The sequence below is a fragment of the Dendrobates tinctorius genome, unplaced genomic scaffold (assembly GCF_039654945.1).
Source record: "Dendrobates tinctorius isolate UK_male_01 unplaced genomic scaffold, ASM3965494v1 ptg000016l, whole genome shotgun sequence".
NCBI classification, from domain to species: domain Eukaryota; kingdom Metazoa; phylum Chordata; class Amphibia; order Anura; family Dendrobatidae; genus Dendrobates; species Dendrobates tinctorius.
In genome coordinates this window covers 1,580,207-1,602,206 of record NW_027361684.1, presented here as the reverse complement: position 1 = coordinate 1,602,206, position 22,000 = coordinate 1,580,207, and the positions used below count along the sequence as shown (strand labels likewise).

The 22,000-nt window shown below is 41.8% G+C and overlaps 1 protein-coding gene across 1 annotated transcript in view; it reads right to left on the bottom strand.

Moving 5' to 3' along the window:
• Positions 1 to 22,000, bottom strand: part of MOSPD2 (motile sperm domain containing 2) — a 116,259-nt gene that overhangs the window by 23,420 nt on the left and 70,839 nt on the right. The window contains exons 10-13 of the mRNA XM_073565241.1: positions 7,965 to 8,077; positions 7,480 to 7,576; positions 5,377 to 5,473; positions 4,809 to 4,938 (exon numbers count right to left, since the gene is read on the bottom strand). Of these exons, the coding sequence (XP_073421342.1) occupies positions 4,809 to 4,938; positions 5,377 to 5,473; positions 7,480 to 7,576; positions 7,965 to 8,077 (437 nt within the window). The remainder of the gene's footprint in view (positions 1 to 4,808; positions 4,939 to 5,376; positions 5,474 to 7,479; positions 7,577 to 7,964; positions 8,078 to 22,000) is intronic.

The following is a 22,000-nucleotide window of genomic DNA, read 5'->3' as shown; positions in this document are numbered from 1 at the left end:
TCTTTTTAACGTGAATCTGTCAGCAGGTTTTTGCAATCTCACCTGAGAGCAGCATGATGTAGAGAAAGAGACCCTGAATCCGATGATGTATCACTTAGTTTACTGGGTGCTGTCATTTTGATACAATCAGAGTTTTTAGATTTAGCATGAAGCAAAGCCGAGGAAGCTAACTCTGCCCACACCACAGCTGCCCCCACCCACACTAGGCTCTGTACATACCACGGCTGTAGACAGTGAGATGCTTATCAAAGAAGGGGGCGGAGTTAGACCAGGTGGCTCCTGCTGCTGTGTCCCAACAATAAGAAGCTCCTGATGCTAAAACAATCATAATAATCATCTTTGCCGATAATGGCAACGCTTGTGAAATTCAAAGTGTCCATGTACTTCTAATTCTCAAGTGCACCTTCATTAATGCCTGGCCGCATGTCATTAAAAGCAAAGACGTGAACAGCAACACAAACAATAATACTTCAAAGAGGCTCGGAACTTCGGAACAAGAATTAATTGCCAGAAAACAGAGGGACTTATGTAATGAACAACTCGTCTCCGTGTTACCACTCTGTTCATTATAATAAATAGGAAACAATTCTGAGCGAGAACTTAATTAATGACGATTCAGCGGCAAAGTTGGTGCTTCATTAAACTTCAGAAGTCTCTGTGCGTTCCGCAGACGAAACCTTTTGAACCTACAATATTCATAAGATTTAAATGCCAAAGTAATTACAGATAATACGATTTCTTCTATTATTTTCTGCCAAGTATATTTAATGCTTTTAGCCGTTATTATTTCTGACCAATAGCTACTGTTTTAGTAAAATAATGAGCTTTCTTATCAAAATGCTGCGCCTGTGACCCTATACTGCATGGTTCGGCCTTCCTACACTTTGATGGTTTTCTTCTGGACTAGAGTTGATAATGTCTGGTTTGTCAGGCACCTGACCTAGAGGCAGTGTCGGACTGGGGTGCCAAGCGCCCACCAGTAACATTGACTTTGGGGGGGACCCACTTCTCACCTGCATACAAATATTACACTACCCTCGTTCACAAATTTACCCATATGTCTATATAATAGTAAGCTGGGGAGTTTGGTTAATGAATAATGAGATGCTGTTTTTTTCTGTACAGAGTGAATCAAGTGAATTATGCCAAGTACTCCCCATACAGTGGGGTTGGGAGCCCAGATCTGCACTGGGGCCCACCGGGGGATTCCCTTGTTACCCTATGGGCCAGTCTGAGCCTGCCTAGAGGGATTGATTGAGAACGTATAGGTTTCTAACATTCTTCGCTTTGGCCAGTTTTTTCCTGTCAGTTGGACAACCCATTTATTTTGGAGGAAAATGCCCAGATGTCCTCTAAAAACCCCACACTGTATTACCAATAATGAGCATAAATGACAGTGCAAAGGGCTGGAATATAACGACATCATATATCAGAGTCATATTCAATATATATCATAAGGAAACCATAATCAGCCCATAGCTAATCAGTGTGGGACACACTGTAGATATACATATCAAAAAGACAAGAGAAGAAAACAAGTGCATAAATGTCCAGAAATAGTTAGAAAAATCATAAATCTTAATTAAGGACACAGGTAAAAGGCATAGTGGCACACCAAGAGTGACATATAAAATAACAGACACGGAAAGTACACAGTGTCCATGACATACAGTTGTGGCCAAAAATATTGACACCCCTGCAATTCTGTCAGATAATACTCAGTTTCTTCCTGAAAATGATTGCAAACACAAATTCTTTGGTATTATTATCTTCATTTAATTTGTCTTAAATGAAAAAACACAAAAGAGAATGAAGCAAAAAGCAAAACATTGATCATTTCACACAAAACTCCAAAAAATGGGCCAGACAAAAGAATTGGCACCCTCAGCCTAATACTTGGTTGCACAACCTTTAGCCAAAATAACTGCGACCAACCGCTTCCGGTAACCATCAATGAGTTTCTTACAATGCTCTGCTGGAATTTTAGACCATTCTTCTTTGGCAAACTGCTCCAGGTCCCTGATATTTGAAGGTTGCCTTCTCCAAACTGCCATTTTTAGATCTCTTCACAGGTGTTCTATGGGATTCAGGTCTGGACTCATTGCTGGCCACCTTAGAAGTCTCCAGTGCTTTCTCTCAAACCATTTTCTAGTGCTTTTTGAAGTGTGTTTTGGGTCATTGTCCTGCTGGAAGACCCAGGACCTCTGAGGGAGACCCAGCTTTCTCACACTGGGCCCTACATTATGCTGCAAAATTTGTTGGTAGTCTTCAGACTTCATAATGCCATGCACACGGTCAAGCAGTCCAGTGCCAGAGGCAGCAAAGCAACCCCAAAACATCAGGGAACCTCCGCCATGTTTGACTGTAGGGACCGTGTTCTTTTCTTTGAATGCCTCTTTTTTTCTCCTGTAAACTCTATGTTGATGCCTTTGCCAAAAAAGCTCTACTTTTGTCTCACCTGACCAGAGAACATTCTACCAAAACGTTTTAGGCTTTTTCAGGTAAGTTTTGGCAAACTCCAGCCTGGTTTTTTTATGTCTCGGGGTAAGAAGTGGGGGTCTTCCTGGGTCTCCTACCATACAGTCCCTTTTCATTCAGACGCCGACGGATAGTACGGGTTGACACTGTTGTACCCTCGGACTGCAGGGCAGCTTGAACTTGTTTGGATGTTAGTCGAGGTTCTTTATCCAACATCCGCACAATCTTGCGTTGAAATCTCTTGTCAATTTTTCTTTTCCGTCCACATCTAGGGAGGTTAGCCACAGTGCCATGGGCTTTAAACTTCTTGATGACACTGTGCACGGTAAACACAGGAACATTCAGGTCTTTGGAGATGGACTTGTAGCCTTGAGATTGCTCATGCTTCCTCACAATTTGGTTTCTGAAGTCCTCAGACAGTTCTTTGGTCTTCTTTCTTTTCTCCATGCTCAATGTGGTAGACACAAGGACACAGGTTGAGTCAACTTTAATCCATGTCAACTGGCTGCAAGTGTGATTTAGTTATTGCCAACACCTGTTAGGTGCCACAGGTAAGTTACAGGTGCTGTTAATTACACAAATTAGAGAAGCATCACATGATTTTTCGAACAGTGCCAATACTTTTGTCCACCCTCTTTTTTATGTTTGGTGTGGAATTATATCCAATTTGGCTTTAGGACAATTCTTTTTGTGTTTTTTCATTTAAGACAAATTAAATGAAGATAATAATACCAAAGAATTTGTGTTTGCAATCATTTTCAGGAAGAAACTGAGTATTATCTGACAGAATTGCAGGGGTGTCAATACTTTTGGCCACAACTGTAAGCATAATCAGATAAATATATAAAATCACCTCTGGTTGTGAGAGAAATAATATCTATAGAATATGTAAGTTACAAGAGTCCTGGCAGACATGTAAGAAATACACAGTAGAGAGTCGGCCAGACAGTAAGGGGTTAAGGGTATAATCCCCGACCGCTCAGCTGCACAGGACGCAAGGTAATCCAAAGACAAGTAACTAGCTCACATACCAGAAACACGGGCACTGGAGACCCCGTGCTTTACAAGCCCCGACGTACGTTTCGGAAGCAGGACTTCCTTCATCAGGGGGTGAGTATAATCTATCTTGTTTTTCTTCTCTTTCACTTATTAGAATGCTGTAGATAAGCCCCTGATGGCGGTGGCCGCATCTTATAGGCCAAAAATGGGGTGACAGATTCCTTTTAAATGCTGCTGTCAGAGTTAACGGGTTAACAGCCGCGGGAGGATCGAGATTCCTCCCGCGGCTGTTAGTGGCACATGCAAGCTGTTCAAAACAGCTGACATGTGCCGGGAAAGATATGGGCTCACAGCTGCAGCCCACATCAAAGGGAGGGTGTCTGACATCAGCGTACTATTAAGCCCGATGTAGGAAAGGGGTTAAAAGAAGCACTCCCATTATTTCAACCTCATCCTCCACCTGATTTCCTTTTACACTTTGCACTTACTACCATATGTTTCAACCTCCCGTTTTCTTTTCCTCAGCTTCTATCTTGATTTTTAACTTTCATCATGCATTTTTTTTTTCACTTTATTCTGCCGATAATCACACAGTCTTCCCAAGAGCTGAAGTGGGATTATCTGTCCCCCTATATTCTCCAAAATAAGCAAATATATTATAAACATAAAGTAAGGGAGCTGAACGGTCATCTCCTACATTACAATTTTGATACAGGCACTGTGTAGTCATCATCATTATCCTGGATATAAGCTTCTGCCCCCCCCCACCACCATAAAGAACTTCAGTGATACAGTCCATGCAACGGCATCAGATAAGAAATGTTTATTGACCAAGAAAATGATCACAGAACATAATAATCTGCAAGCAATTCTAGGGGGTCACCACCATGTGATCACAAGAACTAACTGATGACAAGTATAGCATCAATTTCCAGGTATAAAAAAAGATTAAATAATGTAATACTAGCCGATTTACATATAATGGAGGACAAACGACAGGATGAAATAAAAACCAACAAACCAGGAGTGCTACTTTAATACAGTAACTGCTAAAAATTCTGGTTGTGTGCTAGAAGGATCATGATGGGCATGAAACGACCTCAATAAAAGCTGCATAAATGTGTCCTCTGGTGCACCTTCACTGGATGTACGGTATATATGGACCAGGTGTTAAAATTCTAATGCTCAGTAACATGAATAAAGTAAGCTGAATAAATTAAAACTGCGAGCTTTGCTGTCAAAAACGCATATTACCGTATCCCAGTGGAGTATAGTTACGGTAGCACATAAATAGCTGCCACCTTGGATGGAGCCATATCAAGGCGCTTTACCTGTGCTCCATGACCTTATTCCTGGGCACTTCCTTCCAAAACTGGGCCAGTTCCTGTGCTCCTGTCCCCGAACATTGCTCCATCTCAGCAGCCATTACCAAGAAGCGGTCTTGAAGTGATGCAGCGGATGCTTTGTAATGGAAAAAAAAACAACAAGGAAAAAATAAGGAAGAAAGCAATTTAGGAAAACAGGTCCAACAAGCGGAGATGAAGAGGCCAATGCATTTTCGATTACACTTGGAGCCAATTTGTCCTGAATGTTCGGCACATTTTCTGTGTAGACCTGTGTGTCTACCTGTGGAGAAGCCTTCTGTCATTGCAGTGCAATCAATCACTGGCTCGGCTTGTCATTATATTATCAAACTTATGTGATGGGAAACGTACACCTAAAAGTCTCCTTACAGCTTCTATGGAACATATCTCAAGTGCAAAGGGTTTTTCTGTAAAGGTCGAGAAATGGAAACGCTCCTAATAGAAAAATCCTCCTTGAAGAAACAGACAAATCTCTAAATGTAAACCCCTCACATGTCTTCTAATACGAGTCACCCCCTGGGTCACACGACATTACCTGCATGCAGGGAGACCACAATGTCCACCGTCGATCCGGGTTCACAACTGCTGTTGCTTGGCTTTACCCGAAATTTATCAGGGGCTGTTGTCCTGACCTAAAGGCAGAATGAATGGGTAAAACTGTCCCAACTTAAACGTAACATAAGTCAACAGTACGAGTGAAGGAAAGAAACTTTGTAACGTATCTTTTTACAGAAAAATGCTTCCTTCTCCAGTTATCAGATTCTTTTCTCCCTGCCTCTTGCAAGGAGCATTCTTCCATTCACAAGTAACACTCCGTGGGCCTCTCAGCTAGTTTATGACCACATCAAAGATCAGCTCTCCTTTGATGTGGTCTGTAGTTATAAATCAGTGCAGTGGAGCGCAGAAAAAGCAGCAGAATCCGTGCAGAAGAGATCGAGACTGGCCAGCTTCACTGTGAGGTCTGGTAAACCTTCTGCCCATAGAAGTGTATGGAGAGAAGAGGCTCAAGGCACAGCAGCTAAAGCTAGAAAAATAGGCAAAGAGATGCACGCCGATGCCTCTGCTTCAGCAAGAGTTCTAGTGTTTTGCCCCAGTGCTGGATTTACAGCACAGCTCAACTCTGCTGTAAATTGCCCTTCATGTTGCAGCTTTTAAGCGTATATAAGAGAATTAGGGGAGAAGGATCTCTTATATTCTCTGCGTGATTTCTACGGGAGACATTATAGCGGCTGACCCTTTCTGCCTACAATGACACTACTGGATCTGCTCTGCTATAATCTAAAAGATCTAAGGAAAAAGCTATTGTCGATTTCCATAACAAAAAGGACAATTCATTATAAACTACAAGAAAAAAAAAAAGAAAAATAATTTAAAAAGCCTTAAGGCCCCTTTACATTTAGCGATGCACCAGCGATCCGACCCGGTCAGGATCGCTGGTGCATCGCTAAATGATCGCTAGTGAGCTGCCAAACAGGCAGATCTCACAGCGATGCAGCAGCGACGCAGTGTACGATACTCACCTTTCACACACAGCGATCCTGACGTCCTCCTGCCCACCTCCACGCGTCGCTCATCGGCGCCAGCAGGAAGCGCCCGACGAGAAATGGAGCCGGACCTTCTCACGCGATCAGTGATGGACAGCGGGGGAGCCGGTCGGAGGTAAGTATCACACATAGCGATATCGCTAGCAATGTATCGCTAAGTGTAAAACCCCCTTTAAAGCGCGACGTCAGCATTTTTTTAATTGAAGCAATTGAGTGATGCTACTAATCTTCGCTGCTCCTAGTATTACACTTATCTTCATCTTTTATTGGCGCCAATCCGGTCAGTCTCCAGCATGCTGTGACCTGTCACATTGCTCCAATGGTTGCTGGGCGATTCGGAAGTCAAAATCCATTGTAATTCTATGAGTGCCAGAACGAGACTCTCATAGACTTACATTGACAACTGTGACCGTTACTTCTAATTTCCAGTCAGTCAGAAGTTGTGGTTACAAGATGGCGGCACGGAACTGGAGAGATGCCGGGAAGAGCTGAAGACAGCAGCTGGTAAGTATAAATCTATGATCAGGGAACTTAGATTAGTGGCACCACTCCAGTACTGAAATTAAAAAAAAGAAAGCTGATGAGTGGTGCTTTAAACAATAATGACACCTTTCGGGCATTTTTATTTTCTATTAAATAGATTTTTGGCTACATTTTTTTTTTAAATTGGGTTTCATTAAAAATGTTGCACAGCTTTCCTTCTATCTCCTCTGCGTGACCACATCTATTTCTGCCTGCAGAATTACTGATCTAAGGACACGGCTGGTTCTGACAGGGGAGTTTGTAACTTTTTTATTCTTTTTCTGAGCTCCTCTGCACTGATTTATAACCACAGACCAAATCAAAGGGGAGTGGATCTTTGATGTGGTCATAAATTAGCCGGGAGGGCCAGGCGAGATGACTTTTTTATTCTTATATAATATAACATATATTTTAGCATTAACATTAGTGGAGAGGGAAGCTTTTAGTTTCCTCACATAGACTGGTTGACATGGCCTTTTTCACACTCAGGACAGGACAGATGAAGTATTGCAGGAGGCCGTCCAAAAAGCCCTTTAAATAAAAACTCCTGTAGAACAGAAAGCTTGATTTACCTTAAACGCCACGATATTTTTGGTGACATTATTCAGGACAATAACGCATTTCCTTTCTCCACTTTCCTTAGATCCGAAATGTAATTCCTCTGCAGGACTAAAAAGAACATTTAATTCAACGTTAACAAATATAAAGGTAACTTTTTTTTTAGTAAGAAAAGACAAATGTTGCAAGATAGATTATTACAGAACTTTCCGAAGACTCATTTTGCAAGGACAGAAAATGAAACGTCGTCAACCACTTTGGGAACTTTCCTTTAGAAGGAAGCAGAAGAAAAAAAAAAAAAAAAAAAAAAAAACCACAACAGAAAGCTGCGACTTTGGTGCGCAAATGAGATAAATCAGCAAAACGGCTGCGGCGAGATACGCTTCTGAAGATGCAGCGTAATGGATGTAAGCGCTTTAAGAAACGCGTTTCTCAATCTTAACAGCCACCAACATTATAAAAGTGAAGCTTGGAAGCGAGTTGTGATCTTCTAACATACCTGATGTGGAAGAAAGCCCCTTTAAAAACGGATGACGTCTTCCTGTTGTTTTTTGGCTTGGCGTCAGCCTTTTCGCCGTCGTCGTGTTTGAAATGATCTTCTGAGGTGTGTAGCTGCAATAGAAAACAATGAGGATGAAATCTGTTGATCTGTCATTTGACTGCAACCCTTTTATCTCCTCGCTCCATTACAGAGACCTACAGAAATTGCTTCCTCTGGAGTCCGGGTAATAATAGGATACAACAAGAACAGCAATTTAAGGTTTGTAAAATCTCTACAGAACAAGACGTAAATCCAACCTAGAATTGTCCTGAGGCTTTGCTCCAGCTAAAGGTGCAATAAACTTATGATGGATCCTACAGTATTGTCATAAATGTGAAACAAAGTCGGGGACATAAAACCAAAACATTTTATAATATGTGCACATACGTATGGATTGCAAATATTTGACGATGACTATTTAGATGGTGATTGTCCTCTCAGACAACTTGATAGAGCATTAAAAATGACTACGTAAAACCGCAATGGCGGCACTAACTGTTCACAGATGCGGCATAATACAGTGCTTTCACCACCAAATGCAGTAGTAAAACACACGCGTGTATATATGACCATACCGGTGTACGGTAGGAAGAGTTCAGTCGAAGGATTGGCTGGTGGTCTCCAGACAGGAGTGCTCAAGACAGTGGCTCTAACCAAGAGTTCCAGTAGGCAGTTCCAAGCGTTAGCACTGTTTTGCTATGGTTCAAAGCATGGACCAATAATGCTACGTGTTTATATATACCAGAGGGGAGTGGCCAACTCAGAACAGCTAAGGAAATTCAGGATGGAGAGCTCCAGGAGATCAACTGAACTGATTAACCCTTGGAATGACAGTGCAAAAACAACCTGCACTGTTTAATAGGTTGGTGGAGCAGATCTAATCAGTGAAGAATTTTGTGACCAGATGCTGCGATCTTCTGGCCCCTCTTTATCGCGGTATCCAGATATTAGGATAGGCGGAGTAACTGCAAAGTAGAAGGAGCAGTAGTGAGTGAAAGGAGGGTGCAGCACCTATAGTCCTGGCAGAATACAGATAAGGAGGAACCACTTACTCAAAAAAAGGATAGTAAACTACAGAGAATCTTTACAGTTAATAGGCATATTAATTTGGATTGTCTAACAAAATAAGTTTTAACTTCATGTGAGAGGCGAAGGCAGCAAGAAGGAAAGGCACGCTTTAAAATAAGTTGTGCGTGTGGTCCATGCATGTGTGTATGTATTATATAGACCGTATTTATATATTATCTCTGTAGGGTATATGCCAATTTATACTGGCCATACAGAAGCCAGAAGGACACCTCTGTTAGCTTCTATTTGGTAATATAGCACTATGGGTATTTTTAGCTTGTATGTTGGAGGTTTTCCCGGGATAAACACTAAGCATAGGGTGAAAACCTGACTTGAACAGGGTCTGATACTATAAGGGGACTTGGTTTTTGGTTTGTGCACATTACATTTACAGCAATTTTTACTCTTCTCAGACTTTACAAAGTTTTGAAGGCAATTAAAAAAAAAAGTTGGCAGTTTTTTTTATTTTCCGGATTTTCCTGTCTGACAGTATTATTTGGCAAAACTTTTAACATTTTTGACAGGAAAAAAAACAAATCTGTTGAGCAGCCTGCTCCTGATCCGTTCAGGCATTCATTTGCAAACTGTCACAGATTTGCCATTTTATTTGCTTTACACCATTTAGGTGACATTTTAGACTTCAGGGAGAATGCTGTAAGAAGGCATGCGGTCTAGAGAATCCTGTCCCCATGTAATGTGCTAATGGACCTCTGTGACCTGTGATTCTCTAGGTCACGTTTACTGATCCCATTTACCAGCAGCATGCACACAAGCCACAAGGTTAGCAGGGAATTCACAGTGCAGACGAAAACCACATCTGAAAATCAACTTCACTTCAATTTATGAAGGTTTTGAAATGCAACAGGTAAGAAACGCGAGATAAATGTATTTAATCTGTGTAAAAACTGCAGGGACAATTACTGCATTAGAATACAGGGGAAAAGGGAAAATAAAGAAGCTTTTTTCCCCCCAAAATGCAAACAACAAACAACCCCCCACCCAAAAAAAATACATGTAGCGCTACCTGTGACAACATCGTGGAGGTTGCACAGGTTTCAAACACTGAGGATCAGACTCTCACACACCTACCATGCCATGACCTACCATTTCCTCAGGGGGAAGCCCACGCGAAACGCACGTTGGGGCAGCTATTACCACATATCCACATACAGGTTACTATGGGTAAGATGCACTTTTTTCATGGGTATGACTTGTCCAATTTCATAACATTCTGATGGGTTGTTTTGCCCCGGAGAGTTCTCATCACTGTTGTTGTGACAGTTACCTTTACTTCATATTATGGCACACCAATTAATTTAATTACTGGGGAGCTTTCTTTATTTAGATTTGGCTATTCCCATATCGGATCAATGTTATCCGACAGTGCACTTATAGCCTATATGTTACCTATATGTAAATGCCATCCATTGTTTGCTCCAACAGTTATTTGTGCACCTTGATTCCCATGCCTGTCATTTTTCTTGTGGATATGTAGTTTGTTGACACTGTGCGTCATTGCCTTTATCCTGTTTGTATTTATTGTACTTATTACTACACTTTTTTATGTGATCAGTAATAATTTGCTTTTTTATTATACACTGGATTTTGTACTCCAAGTCTCTTGGAGGATACACAATTGCCGGAAGTTGCAGCGTTCACAAGCCGCAGTGGGATACAAAGTTCTGGGAGGAGAGAGTTGTGGCCGGATCAGTGATCACAGTCACGCCTCAGTGGGCGTGCTATTGTCAAATAAGGCAGGACTGATCCGCTCTAGTGCTTGCCTTTGTGACTAGCCCAAATCCTTTTGATATGTGGCAAAAGATTGAAAACGCTATAAATTTTCCCACACAATGGGGTTGTCTGTAATTGGCCTTAAAAGATGCAGCAATATTATTAGTTTATAGGTAGTGATTCAGCTTTACCTTAAAGGGAACCTGTCATCCCCCCCACGGCGTTTTTAAGTAAAAGAGCCACCTTCAGCAGCACTAAGGCTGCATTCTGTGAATGTGGCTCTTCTGCGTCTGACCCCTAGTAATGCTAAAATATCGACTTTTATAAATAGGTCCTCATACCTGTAATGCGTCCCATAGGTATGGTGTGTCCCCCTGTATCAGCCACCTTCCAGCCGTCCATCATGTCCCTGTTGATTCTGGGCGCCGCCTTCCAGCCATCCATCATGCCCCTGTGCGTCGCCGCCTCCTCCTGTGCAGTATGCTTGCGCTGTGACAACTCTAGCTGCGCCTTCCCCCATCCCCCTCCTCCTCTTTCTTTTTCCTCTCTCAGCGTCTGAGATGAGCTGAGCTCCACACAAGCAGGTCACTGGCAGGTCAGCTCATCAGCTAAGGTGTGTCCCATACCTATGGGACGCAATACAGGTATGAGGACCTATTTATAAAGTCTATATTTCTGCGTTACTAGGGCTCAGAAACAGAAGAGCCACCTTCACAGAATGCAGCCGTAGTGCTGCTGAAGGTGGCTCTTTTACTTAAAAACGCCCTGGGGGGGGGGGGGTAACAGGTTCCCTTTAAAGCACCATTCCAGCTTTTTTTTTATTGCAGCGCTGGAGAGGTGCTTTAAGTGTAATTCCCGTCTCATACTTACCTGCCGCCTTCATCCTTTTCCAGCGTCGCTCCCGTCGGTCTGCAGTGAAAAGTGACCTGCTGGCGTGCTCCCGGTCACTTTTCAATACAAGTCGATGACATTCTCAATCTGGCTCTCAGACTTGCATGGAGCTCTTGTGACGTAACTTCTGACTTTCAGCTTTACCTAAAGCTGGAGTGGTGCTTTAGGCAAAAATAAAAATATAAGGCTAGTGGCTGGGAAATTATTTTTCTCTGTAAGAAAATATATTCTAGTATTTATTATGTTTTGCTTAAATAGTGCCATCATATTCCACAGCACTTCACAGACATGCTGTCCCCACTGGGTCTCACAACATAAATTCACTATCAGTATGAACGGAGAGGGATTTGACCCCAGCACTGCAAAGCAACAGCACTAGCTGCTGAGCCATCGTGCTGCTCAGATTGTCCTTATTAATCCATTTCAATAAACTATGTAAAATTTAGGCAAGCTGTGCAAATATATAATAGATGATTGAAAGAAAATAATACATAAAAGAAATTGGAAATGTGAAGTCTTTAACAGAGTGTATGAGCCACGGATTAGAGAATCGATTCCCAAAAGTGATAAAGTGATGTGTGGGATGCAGTTTTTATGACTGTAAAGTGTAATCAAGGTTTACATTTCATGCTGTATATTTTACACCTAGTAGGATGTATGTATAAACATAAACAGGACCATAAAAAATTGGCAGCAAAGGTCAAATGCTTTCTCTTTTTTTTTCTGGACAGGCCTGAGGATAATCTGCAGCAAAATCTACAATCTTTGTGGCAAATTGTAGAACTTCCTCATTAACTTTAGCATAAATAGCGAAGCATAGAATAATAAAAAAAAAGAAAACCAGCGTAGTAGGTGCATGAAAGACTTTATGTAAATTCTGTGCATTGAGGAAACATTCCCATAAAAATCAAACAATTAAAAGGGAAACTGTCAGCCCAGAATGACTGTTCAATCTAAGTACAGGCGCTCGGTGCACCCTTGGTGAGGCCAAACAGTAAAGTGTACCTTCCCACCTACGTATTTTTCCTCTATCTCCACTAGTGATGAGCGAGAGTGCTCTGATAAGGTGTTATCCGAGCACGCTTGTGTCGTAACCGAGTATTTACGGCGTGCTAGAAAAAAATGCTCCCGCTGCGCCTGCTTGTTTCTGTTCGACAGCCACAACACATGCAGGAATTGCCCGTTTGTTTGGCAAGTCCTGCATGTGTTGTGGCAGTTCAACAGCTGCGATGCATGCAGGAGCGGCGAGTTGAGATTTTTTTTTAGAGCACGGAAAAAATATTCGTTTTTAGAACACAAGCGTGCTTGGATAACAACGTATTCGAGCATGCTCGCTCATCACTAATCTCCACACTTCCTTGGTGGAGACAAAGCTGTCAATCAAGGTGTGGGGGGAGACAAGTTGGTGGGCAGGTGCACTTAAATGACTGGCCTCGTTATGATGCACCGAACACCTGTACTTGGTTTGAACCGCCATTCTAAGCTGACAGATTTGACTATAAAGTAGTATTTCAGTCCACCTATATTGACCAATTTGGGCGATAAGACAATATCCGACTGTGCTGCTGTAATGAGGAACCCTTAGGACCAGGAGGAGTTGAACGGTTTTTATTTCCACAACGTGTTTCAAAGCTGGTCTAGCGCCTTTTCTCAAGTGAAAAAATAGTATGGTTACTCTTCTTCAAACCTCTTCGCCTAAAACACTAAACTCAACCTAATCCCAGATACAAGTGCCGCGCTCCAGAAATTGTTTCACAAACATTTATTAGGGTCAAGTAGTTACATATTAAAAAAAAAGAAAAAAAAATACCCCACAACACAAGAGAGTAAAATCTGAAATGGTTTTATTAGATGCACAAGTTGGACACATAACAATAAGATAATTCCAGCGTAATAATCAATTAAGTAATAATTAATAGAAAATTAAACTCAGGCCATTGGCTAGTGTATATATAACATTCTGAACTTTCAGGTTTCTTCTTAAAAGCTAAACAACCTAAATAAAAAAACGCCTTAAAAAAATTCAGTGTGCACACACGCAAGGTTGTGCTTTATTGCATGAGTCAAACTGTCTTATTGAAATCAGCAGCATTTTTAAATCAATTAGTCTTCATTCAGACGTCCGTGTTTGTTCACGTATACAAAGAAAATGGTTTGGTCAGTGCCCGTTTTTACCATCAGTGTTTGGGTCAGTGTGTGTTTTTACAATCTGTGCTTTAATTCTGAGTTTCATCAGTGTTTGGTCAGTCCGTTTTTACCATCAGTGTTTTGGATCGGTGTTTCATCAGTATTTGGTCAGTCCGTTTTTACCATCAGTGTTTTGTATCGGAGTTTCATCAGTATTTGGTCAGTGCCTGTTTTTACCATCAGTGTTTTGGATCTGGATTTCATCAGTGTTTTGGATCGGAGTTTCATCAGTATTTGATCAGTGCCCGTCTTCATCATCAGTGTTTTGGATCGGAGTTTCATCAGTATTTGGTTAGTGCCCGTTTTCACCATCAGTGTTTTGGATCGGAGTTTCATCAGTATTTGATCAGTGCCCGTCTTCATCATCAGTGTTTTGGATCGGAGTTTCATCAGTATTTGGTTAGTGCCCATTTTTACCATCAGTGTTATGGATCGGAGTTTCATCAGTATTTGGTCAGTGCCCGTTTTTACCATCAGTGTTTTGGATCTAGATTTCATCAGTGTTTTGAATCGGAGTTTCATCAGTATTTGGTCAGTGCCCGTTTTTACCATCAGTGTTTTGGATCGGAGTTTCATCAGTATTTGGTCAGTGCCCGTCTTCACCATCAGTGTTTTGGATCGGAGTTTCATCAGTATTTGGTTAGTGCCCGTTTTCACCATCAGTGTTTTGGATTGGAGTTTCATCAGTATTTGATCAGTGCCCGTCTTCATCATCAGTGTTTTGGATCGGAGTTTCATCAGTATTTGGTTAGTGCCCGTTTTTACCATCAGTGTTATGGATCGGAGTTTCATCAGTATTTGGTCAGTGCCCGTTTTTACCATCAGTGTTTTGGATCTAGATTTCATCAGTGTTTTGAATCGGAGTTTCATCAGTATTTGGTCAGTGCCCGTTTTTACCATCAGTGTTTTGGATCGGAGTTTCATCAGTATTTGATCAGTGCCCGTCTTCATCATCAGTGTTTTGGATCGGAGTTTCATCAGTATTTGGTTAGTGCCCGTTTTCACCATCAGTGTTTTGGATCGGAGTTTCATCAGTATTTGATCAGTGCCCGTCTTCATCATCAGTGTTTTGGATCGGAGTTTCATCAGTATTTGGTTAGTGCCCGTTTTTACCATCAGTGTTATGGATCGGAGTTTCATCAGTATTTGGTCAGTGCCCGTTTTTACCATCAGTGTTTTGGATCTAGATTTCATCAGTGTTTTGAATCGGAGTTTCATCAGTATTTGGTCAGTGCCCGTTTTTACCATCAGTGTTTTGGATCGGAGTTTCATCAGTATTTGGTCAGTGCCCGTCTTCACCATCAGTGTTTTGGTTCGGAGTTTCATCAGTATTTGGTCAGTGCCCGTTTTTACCATAAGTGTTTTGGTTCGGAGTTTCATCAGTATTTGGTCAGTGCCCGTTTTTACCATCAGTGTTTTGGATCTGGATTTCATCAGTGTTTGGTCAGTGCCCGTTTTTACCATCAATATTTTGGATCAGGGTTTCATCAGTCCTTTTTACTATCCGTGTTTTGTATCGGAGTTTCATCAGTGTTTTGTTAATGCCTGTTTTTACCATCAGTGTTTTGAATCGGCGTTTTGTCAGTGTTTGGTTAGTTGTCAGTATTTACCATCAGAGTTTCATCAGTGCATTTCACATATGAAAAAAATAAATGACAAAGCTTCTCCTATCTATTGCAATGTTAATGACGGACAGCACACAGTGTACACACTGATGCCATCCGTGCCCGGCCCTTGATTTTCTCGGACCCATACACTTGTATTGGCACTTTTCCATCCTTGATGGCAGTAAAAAAATGCAGATGACTGATTTTTGCATGGACACACGGTATGCAAAAATCACGGCTTGAACATTTATGTGAAAAACGGACGTCTGAATGAAGCCATTGTAGGAGCTTTTGAGCAAAGGTGTCTATACATCTTAGCTGTCAGATGAATTTAACCTAAAGCTCTCTCTCCTGGCCCTTCTTGACGCATCCCTTTAAGGAAATCTTTGACTGAGCATGCATTTGTTTTCAATGCCAAAAGGAAAATAAGCTTCTGTCAGAATGTTGGGTGGTGGCGGCCTATTACTGGGGGACAACTAATGGGTTGGGCATTGAAATTTAACATGGCTGTGCCAAGACAGGGGCGAGAATACACATTAGATAGTCAGCTGATTTGACCAATGTCAATCAAAATGTGTAAGGAGGGCATTGGAATAATACTGCACCTACGGAAGACTATTGTATAGTACTGTACCTAGTTTGCCTCTAATTCCATGCAGACTTTCTGATGGATTCTCCATTAATTAGACGAAAAAATTAAAAATGAAAAAAAAAAAAAAAGAAAAAAAAGAAATCAACTTTGCAATACTATAATTTCAGAAGCATCTACAGAATCACCTGCACCAATAATCCGGTCAAATTTTTCTGATAAAAACTGATTAAATTACTTAAGCTGTGATTTGAAACTCGCTCTCAATCCTTGCACCTGCAAAAATAAAAAGAAATAAAAATGTAATTGCAGATAAGGAACAAGTTGTGATGTTACCGCCATCTTCCCCCATCCATCATATGGCTGTATATAAATAGTGATGTTCCGTACAATACAGACTTCTAGAATGTAACACAATCTGGAGGGATAATGAGCACTAGAAATGAATAGAGAATTGCTCACTAGTTCTCCACTGCTGTCAATGAGCCATTAATTATGACTGACAGCAGCGGTTCAATAATTGAGAGGCGGTGTTATGAATTTTGGGACAGTCGGAAAGAGCCTAAATAAGGCTACAAAGCACTGTACAGGGGATTAGAAGCCCTCCATGTCTAAAGTGCAAAAAAAAAGATGCAGCAATTGTTACTGGGACTCTTAAGTAAACCGTTCAAGTAGAAAAATGCAATTTAAGACATGAGTAAGCATGACAAATTATATTTCCAAAAGCCACATCACAAGCCACACTCGAAAATTAGGGGTCTACATGCAATTAAACTTCTTGAAAGATCAGTGGGCTGAAATAAGACCTTTAAACAAGATGGCTAAAGCCAGACGAGCTGTCATGTTGTCCCAGAAAATTCTACTCTTGGCAGCAATCATGGGATGAAGATTATAACCAGGATTCATACCACACTGCCGACAGAGACAAGTCATGTGACCGTATTGAAAAATGCCTGTACTGAATTAATGGAGCTGGTCACCCCCAAATCTAAAATTAAATCATACATACAATCATACAGCCCCTAAAAAATTATTGTTAATGAGGGGACCAAGGGTTCGGGGTGCTGTCAGACGCTTCTCCATAGCGTGATTGATAGCGCTCAAGTTAGAGCTCTGCCGGAATTGAATCCTCAGCCCCGCACGCACTGACACTGCAGGTGAAAAGAGCGCACACACTGTCAGCGCGGGCACAGTCTCCTCCGCCTCTCTTGTCTGTAGCAGCCGTATGCGGCACACATGATCACGCCGTAGCAAGTGGACGATGTGGACAGGAGAGATGGCTCCAACACTGTGTGTACACTCGGCTTCTGCAATGTTAGTGCGGGCATGCTCTTATCTCCCCGCCCTGTCTGCTACAGTAAGAACTTGTGTGCAGTGAGCAGCGCTGCAGACAGGAGGGATAGAAGTGCGTTTGTAATGACACAGTGTGTGCTATCATGCTGTGTCAATAACGCCACGGAGACTTGTAGATGATGATGAGAGGGCAGAACAACACACTGAGCTCTTGGCCACTCCAAGGGTGTATCAAAGAGCCCTCATTTACATAAGTAAATATATATATATATATATATATATATATATATATATATATATATATATATATATATATATACATACACACACACACACTGTGTATATATATATATATATATATATATATAATCAAAATAGTGAGTTTTTCATTATAGGCGCCAAGTCACCTGTATGATTGTATAAGTGGTTTAATTTTAGTTTTGAGGATGACAGACGCCCTCGAACTAACAGTATCATATATGACAACTATACTTTTATAGCATGTAAAGCCAAATTCCTATGTACTGTGCTTTTTTGTGCAGAAAATCCTTAATTCAGCTAAAGGAGTTGTTCCCCTTCAGATAATGATCTGCCCATAACAAACCTGGCAGTACTCACCGCCCCCAGGCCCAGTGGCGAGCCTCCACCTCTGCTCCTAGTGTCTGACATTGGCTGCAGGCCTGACGTCACATTGACAGAGTGCCGGCCTGTCACCAGTGAGCGGCCGACCAGTGAGCACAGCGACTCTGTCAGTGTAGACAGAATGTCCCATTGGTCCCATTGCCAACATCAGACACAAACAGCAGCGGTGGAGGTTTATGCTCTAAAAACTGTACCAGGGACAGAATATTATCTGAAAGGAGATAACCTTTTACTCAGAACGATCACTACACAACAACCCTTTACCCTGCACATGAGGGGGATTTATAAGCCTGTCTAAAAGAAAAAAGGTATTTCTTGCCCCTGGCAACCAATCACAGACCGGCTGCCATTTTATATTTTGCACTTGAAAAATGAAAGCTGAGCAGTGATTGGTTGCCCTGGGCAACAAAGATCGTTTTTCTTGTGTTCTCATTTACCTAAACGATAAACTGCGTTCGTTGTCCACAGAATTCACCTCTGGTAAAATGAAAGTCGTGCTATGATGTGTTGCTATAGACAGCAAAGACAGTTCCTTTTTCAGTCAGTCCTATTATTTCATAAGGCTTTATAGGCCGAACTGAGGCCTCAAACTAAAGCCCGAAATATAGCTAAATGTCCTGAAAAATGAGCCGGCCTAATGAATATCATACAAGTGTACTCTACTCAGGGCGGAGATGGTGGGCTCCCTCAGCCACAGCATTCAGACTATCTACTGCTCTAATCAAAATTGCCAGGGATTACCTGTTTGTTAGACAGTTCCTGAATGTGTTGCGGCTGTCAAACAGCCACGAGACATAAAGCCGCAGGGACTTAAATATATTTTTCGAGCACGCCGAAGACACACGGTTAGCACCTAAGCATACTCAGATAACACCTTAACCGACCACATTCAATCGTCATTACTGGTGAGCGCTTCTTCTACCTGCCCCTTAGAGAACATTCAGTACTTTTTTCCTTGCTCGAGTCCACCGAGTAAAATAAGAAAAGCTTATATTCCCATCCATAATTGTCTCCATGTTATGTTACGTACGTGCTGCAAACAATTAGCGGTCGCTGATCGGCTGCTGGTCATCAAAATCCTGTCACAGCGTCAGCGCTAACATGACATAACATGGCGCCGCTGCAGGAGGAGAGTGTAATGTTTTCTTATTTTACCAGGGTAACTGGCATTTAGGTAGTGGACAAACCCGTTAGCTTTTTTTAGACCGATCTTAACTTATGCCGGGTTCACATGAGTGTATTTCATAGTCTGTATACAAAACGCAATGCCCACTCAGGGGCTGGGTCTACTTACCCCAACTTACAGTTGTATATACAGAATATCAATTTACAGACACGGTGTTTCGGGGTTTTGCTCCTCATCAGTGCAAAGTAAGATCTTCGCAATGACAAGGGGCAATACTCGGAAACACAGTGTCTGCAAACTGAGATACTTGGTTTGGCTTTTATCCTAAGTCATGTGGCAAGGATCGCTAAAGGGGCGATACTTGACTTTTAGGATCGCTACTTCCAAGAGGTGGCACTAGAATTCAAGTCCTCCTCTCCGAAGAGTCAATTTACATATTTAATTTCCCAGGAGGAGCATGCATGGTTTAAAAGTCTCCTCACTCTGACATGCCAGGTCTGGGTTGTCACTCGCCACAAGGAGAAAAGTTACCCCTTAGATCCTAAATTTTACTAATAAACCAATTTGCAATGGGGGCTGAACAATTTTGACTATCTGCATCCTACCAGAATAGAATAATTCCATCCCAGTCGTTCTTCTGTAGCTAACAGTCGAGTCCTAACTCTCACACAGTTAAATCAGCAAATCTGGAAACCTTCCTCCTAGATGTGGTACGCCTGCTCTTGAGTCATTACCCTCTCCGTTTCTACTTACACCCTGGTCTCGTGACACGTCCCCCTGAGCAGTTCATCTTCTTCTAGACCGTCAGACGTACGGCGGACAAGACTGACATCTTGGAACTGCAACATATATAGAAAAAAAATACTCTGAAGTATGTAGAAATTTAAGAAAAAGTCTAAGGTAGTAAAAAAAAAAAAAATGCAATTTGCTAGAAACTTACAGTTTGATGCACGGGAGAGCTACGATCCACACTCCGCGGCTGGTTAAGAAACAGATACGAAGAGGCAGACACAGAGCAGAGACAGGGCAGCGCAGGGTTAGGGTTAGCAGTTTGCACCCGGAAATAAAGATGAAATATTAAGCAGGTGTGACCTTCTTTCTCCATCCCTTCACCAGCAGTCCTCCCTTAGAGAAGGCCTCTTCAAGCCGTCAGTAGCAGCTCCACCTCCTAGCGTGGCCACCCCTCCTCTTCGCGAGAATGGAAACCGATTATCCGAAGTCAACTGAATCATTTTGCGCAATTTGTTGGCGCTCCGCGTAGGCAGACATGCAATATTAATAGTAATTAACCAGTTAGTCCAACAACTGCTGATCTGTATTACTGTGTTAGCACATAAATGAGAACCCGGCACATCGAGCGGAGTCGCTGCTGGAGATCGTGTCTGCGCGACGCGTTTCGAAAATGATAATACGTTCAGACTTTAATAAGGGTACAGAGTTCATATACATAGAATACATAAAAGCAGAGCAGAAAGGTTAATAAAATCAACAGGAATATCGTAAGTTTTTTTTTTTTTACTCAGAGGATGAACTGGGAAGAAAATTTTGCACACTCGATAATTATTCTTCCCGCGACACACTTGCAGCACATAAAATATAGATTATAATTTTTTTTTTGTTATTTATGGTTATACAGTAGCTGTCAATCTTTCGAGAAAATGAAATGTTTAACTCTGGAGCAAAAAAACCTGATGTCTTCCTCAGCAACAAATGGATCTGCCACTTACAGAGAAATGAACAATCTCTCAAGCGCAAACTACTCTTAGGAAATGACAGCCGCTATTAGCCCTGGAACCGAAAATCATTCATTTGTAATTGCTTTCCCAAGATAACACCTTGACATTGAAAATACATTTGTTTCCCAGTATAATTTTAGTATGCGGGACAGATGTAAGGAATATATAAACATGTTCATACTGAGCCTCCTGGTTCATGATCGAAATACCAAAAACGCCATCATCGTGTAATTGATTTTTTAACATAATATTGCACGACTTCTCAAGAGAGGTAAATATTCAGGTGTATTTCAGGACAGGAATTAGTATGGCTGACCAATTATCCATTTGCTTTTTCTTAGGGGAGGGGGGGGGGCTTTAGCTCATGGAAAAGCTGCTTGAACTAATGGATTAGCCTGTGGAGGAACCAATGAGTAAATGCATTTCAATAAACAGCGTGTAATCCTTCATCTCTCCAAACACCTGGAGGCTTTCTACAGGAATAACTACAGAGATCATGGTGGATTCCAGTAATCGGCACATCACTGGAATTGTAGAAAGTGGTTATCCAAAGTACATCATTAAAGTGAATGTCACCTGGTTTTTGCCATCTAATCTGAGCGCAGCATGATGCAAGGACAGAGGCCCTGATTCCAGAGATGCGTCACTTACTGGGCTGCTTGTGGTAGTTTCAATAAAATCAGTGTTTTAGCAGCAGGAGATTATCCCTGGAGGACTATTAAACCTGCTGCCACGCAGTCCTCCATGAGCTTTATATAACCCCTGCCCGCACCACTGATTGGCAGCTTTCGGTGTGCATAGGCATAAAACTGCCTGTGGGCGGGGTTATAAAGAGTTCAGCATTCAGAGAACTGCTAGATTGGCAGCAGATAAAGCCAAGATTCTATCAAAACTGCAGCAAGCAGCTCAGTAAGTGACACATCTCAAGAATCATGGTCACTGCCCCTACAATATGTTGCTCACAGATGGGGTACGAAAAACGTGGTTGCAGATTCCCTTTAAATGAAAGCACCGCCAGAATAAGATGTGGCTAATTCATTAAGAGGCACACGCCACTTAGTGAATAAGGCACACATGCACCTCCGCCAGAAATATTACTCCAGTGGGAGACTGGAGTACATTTT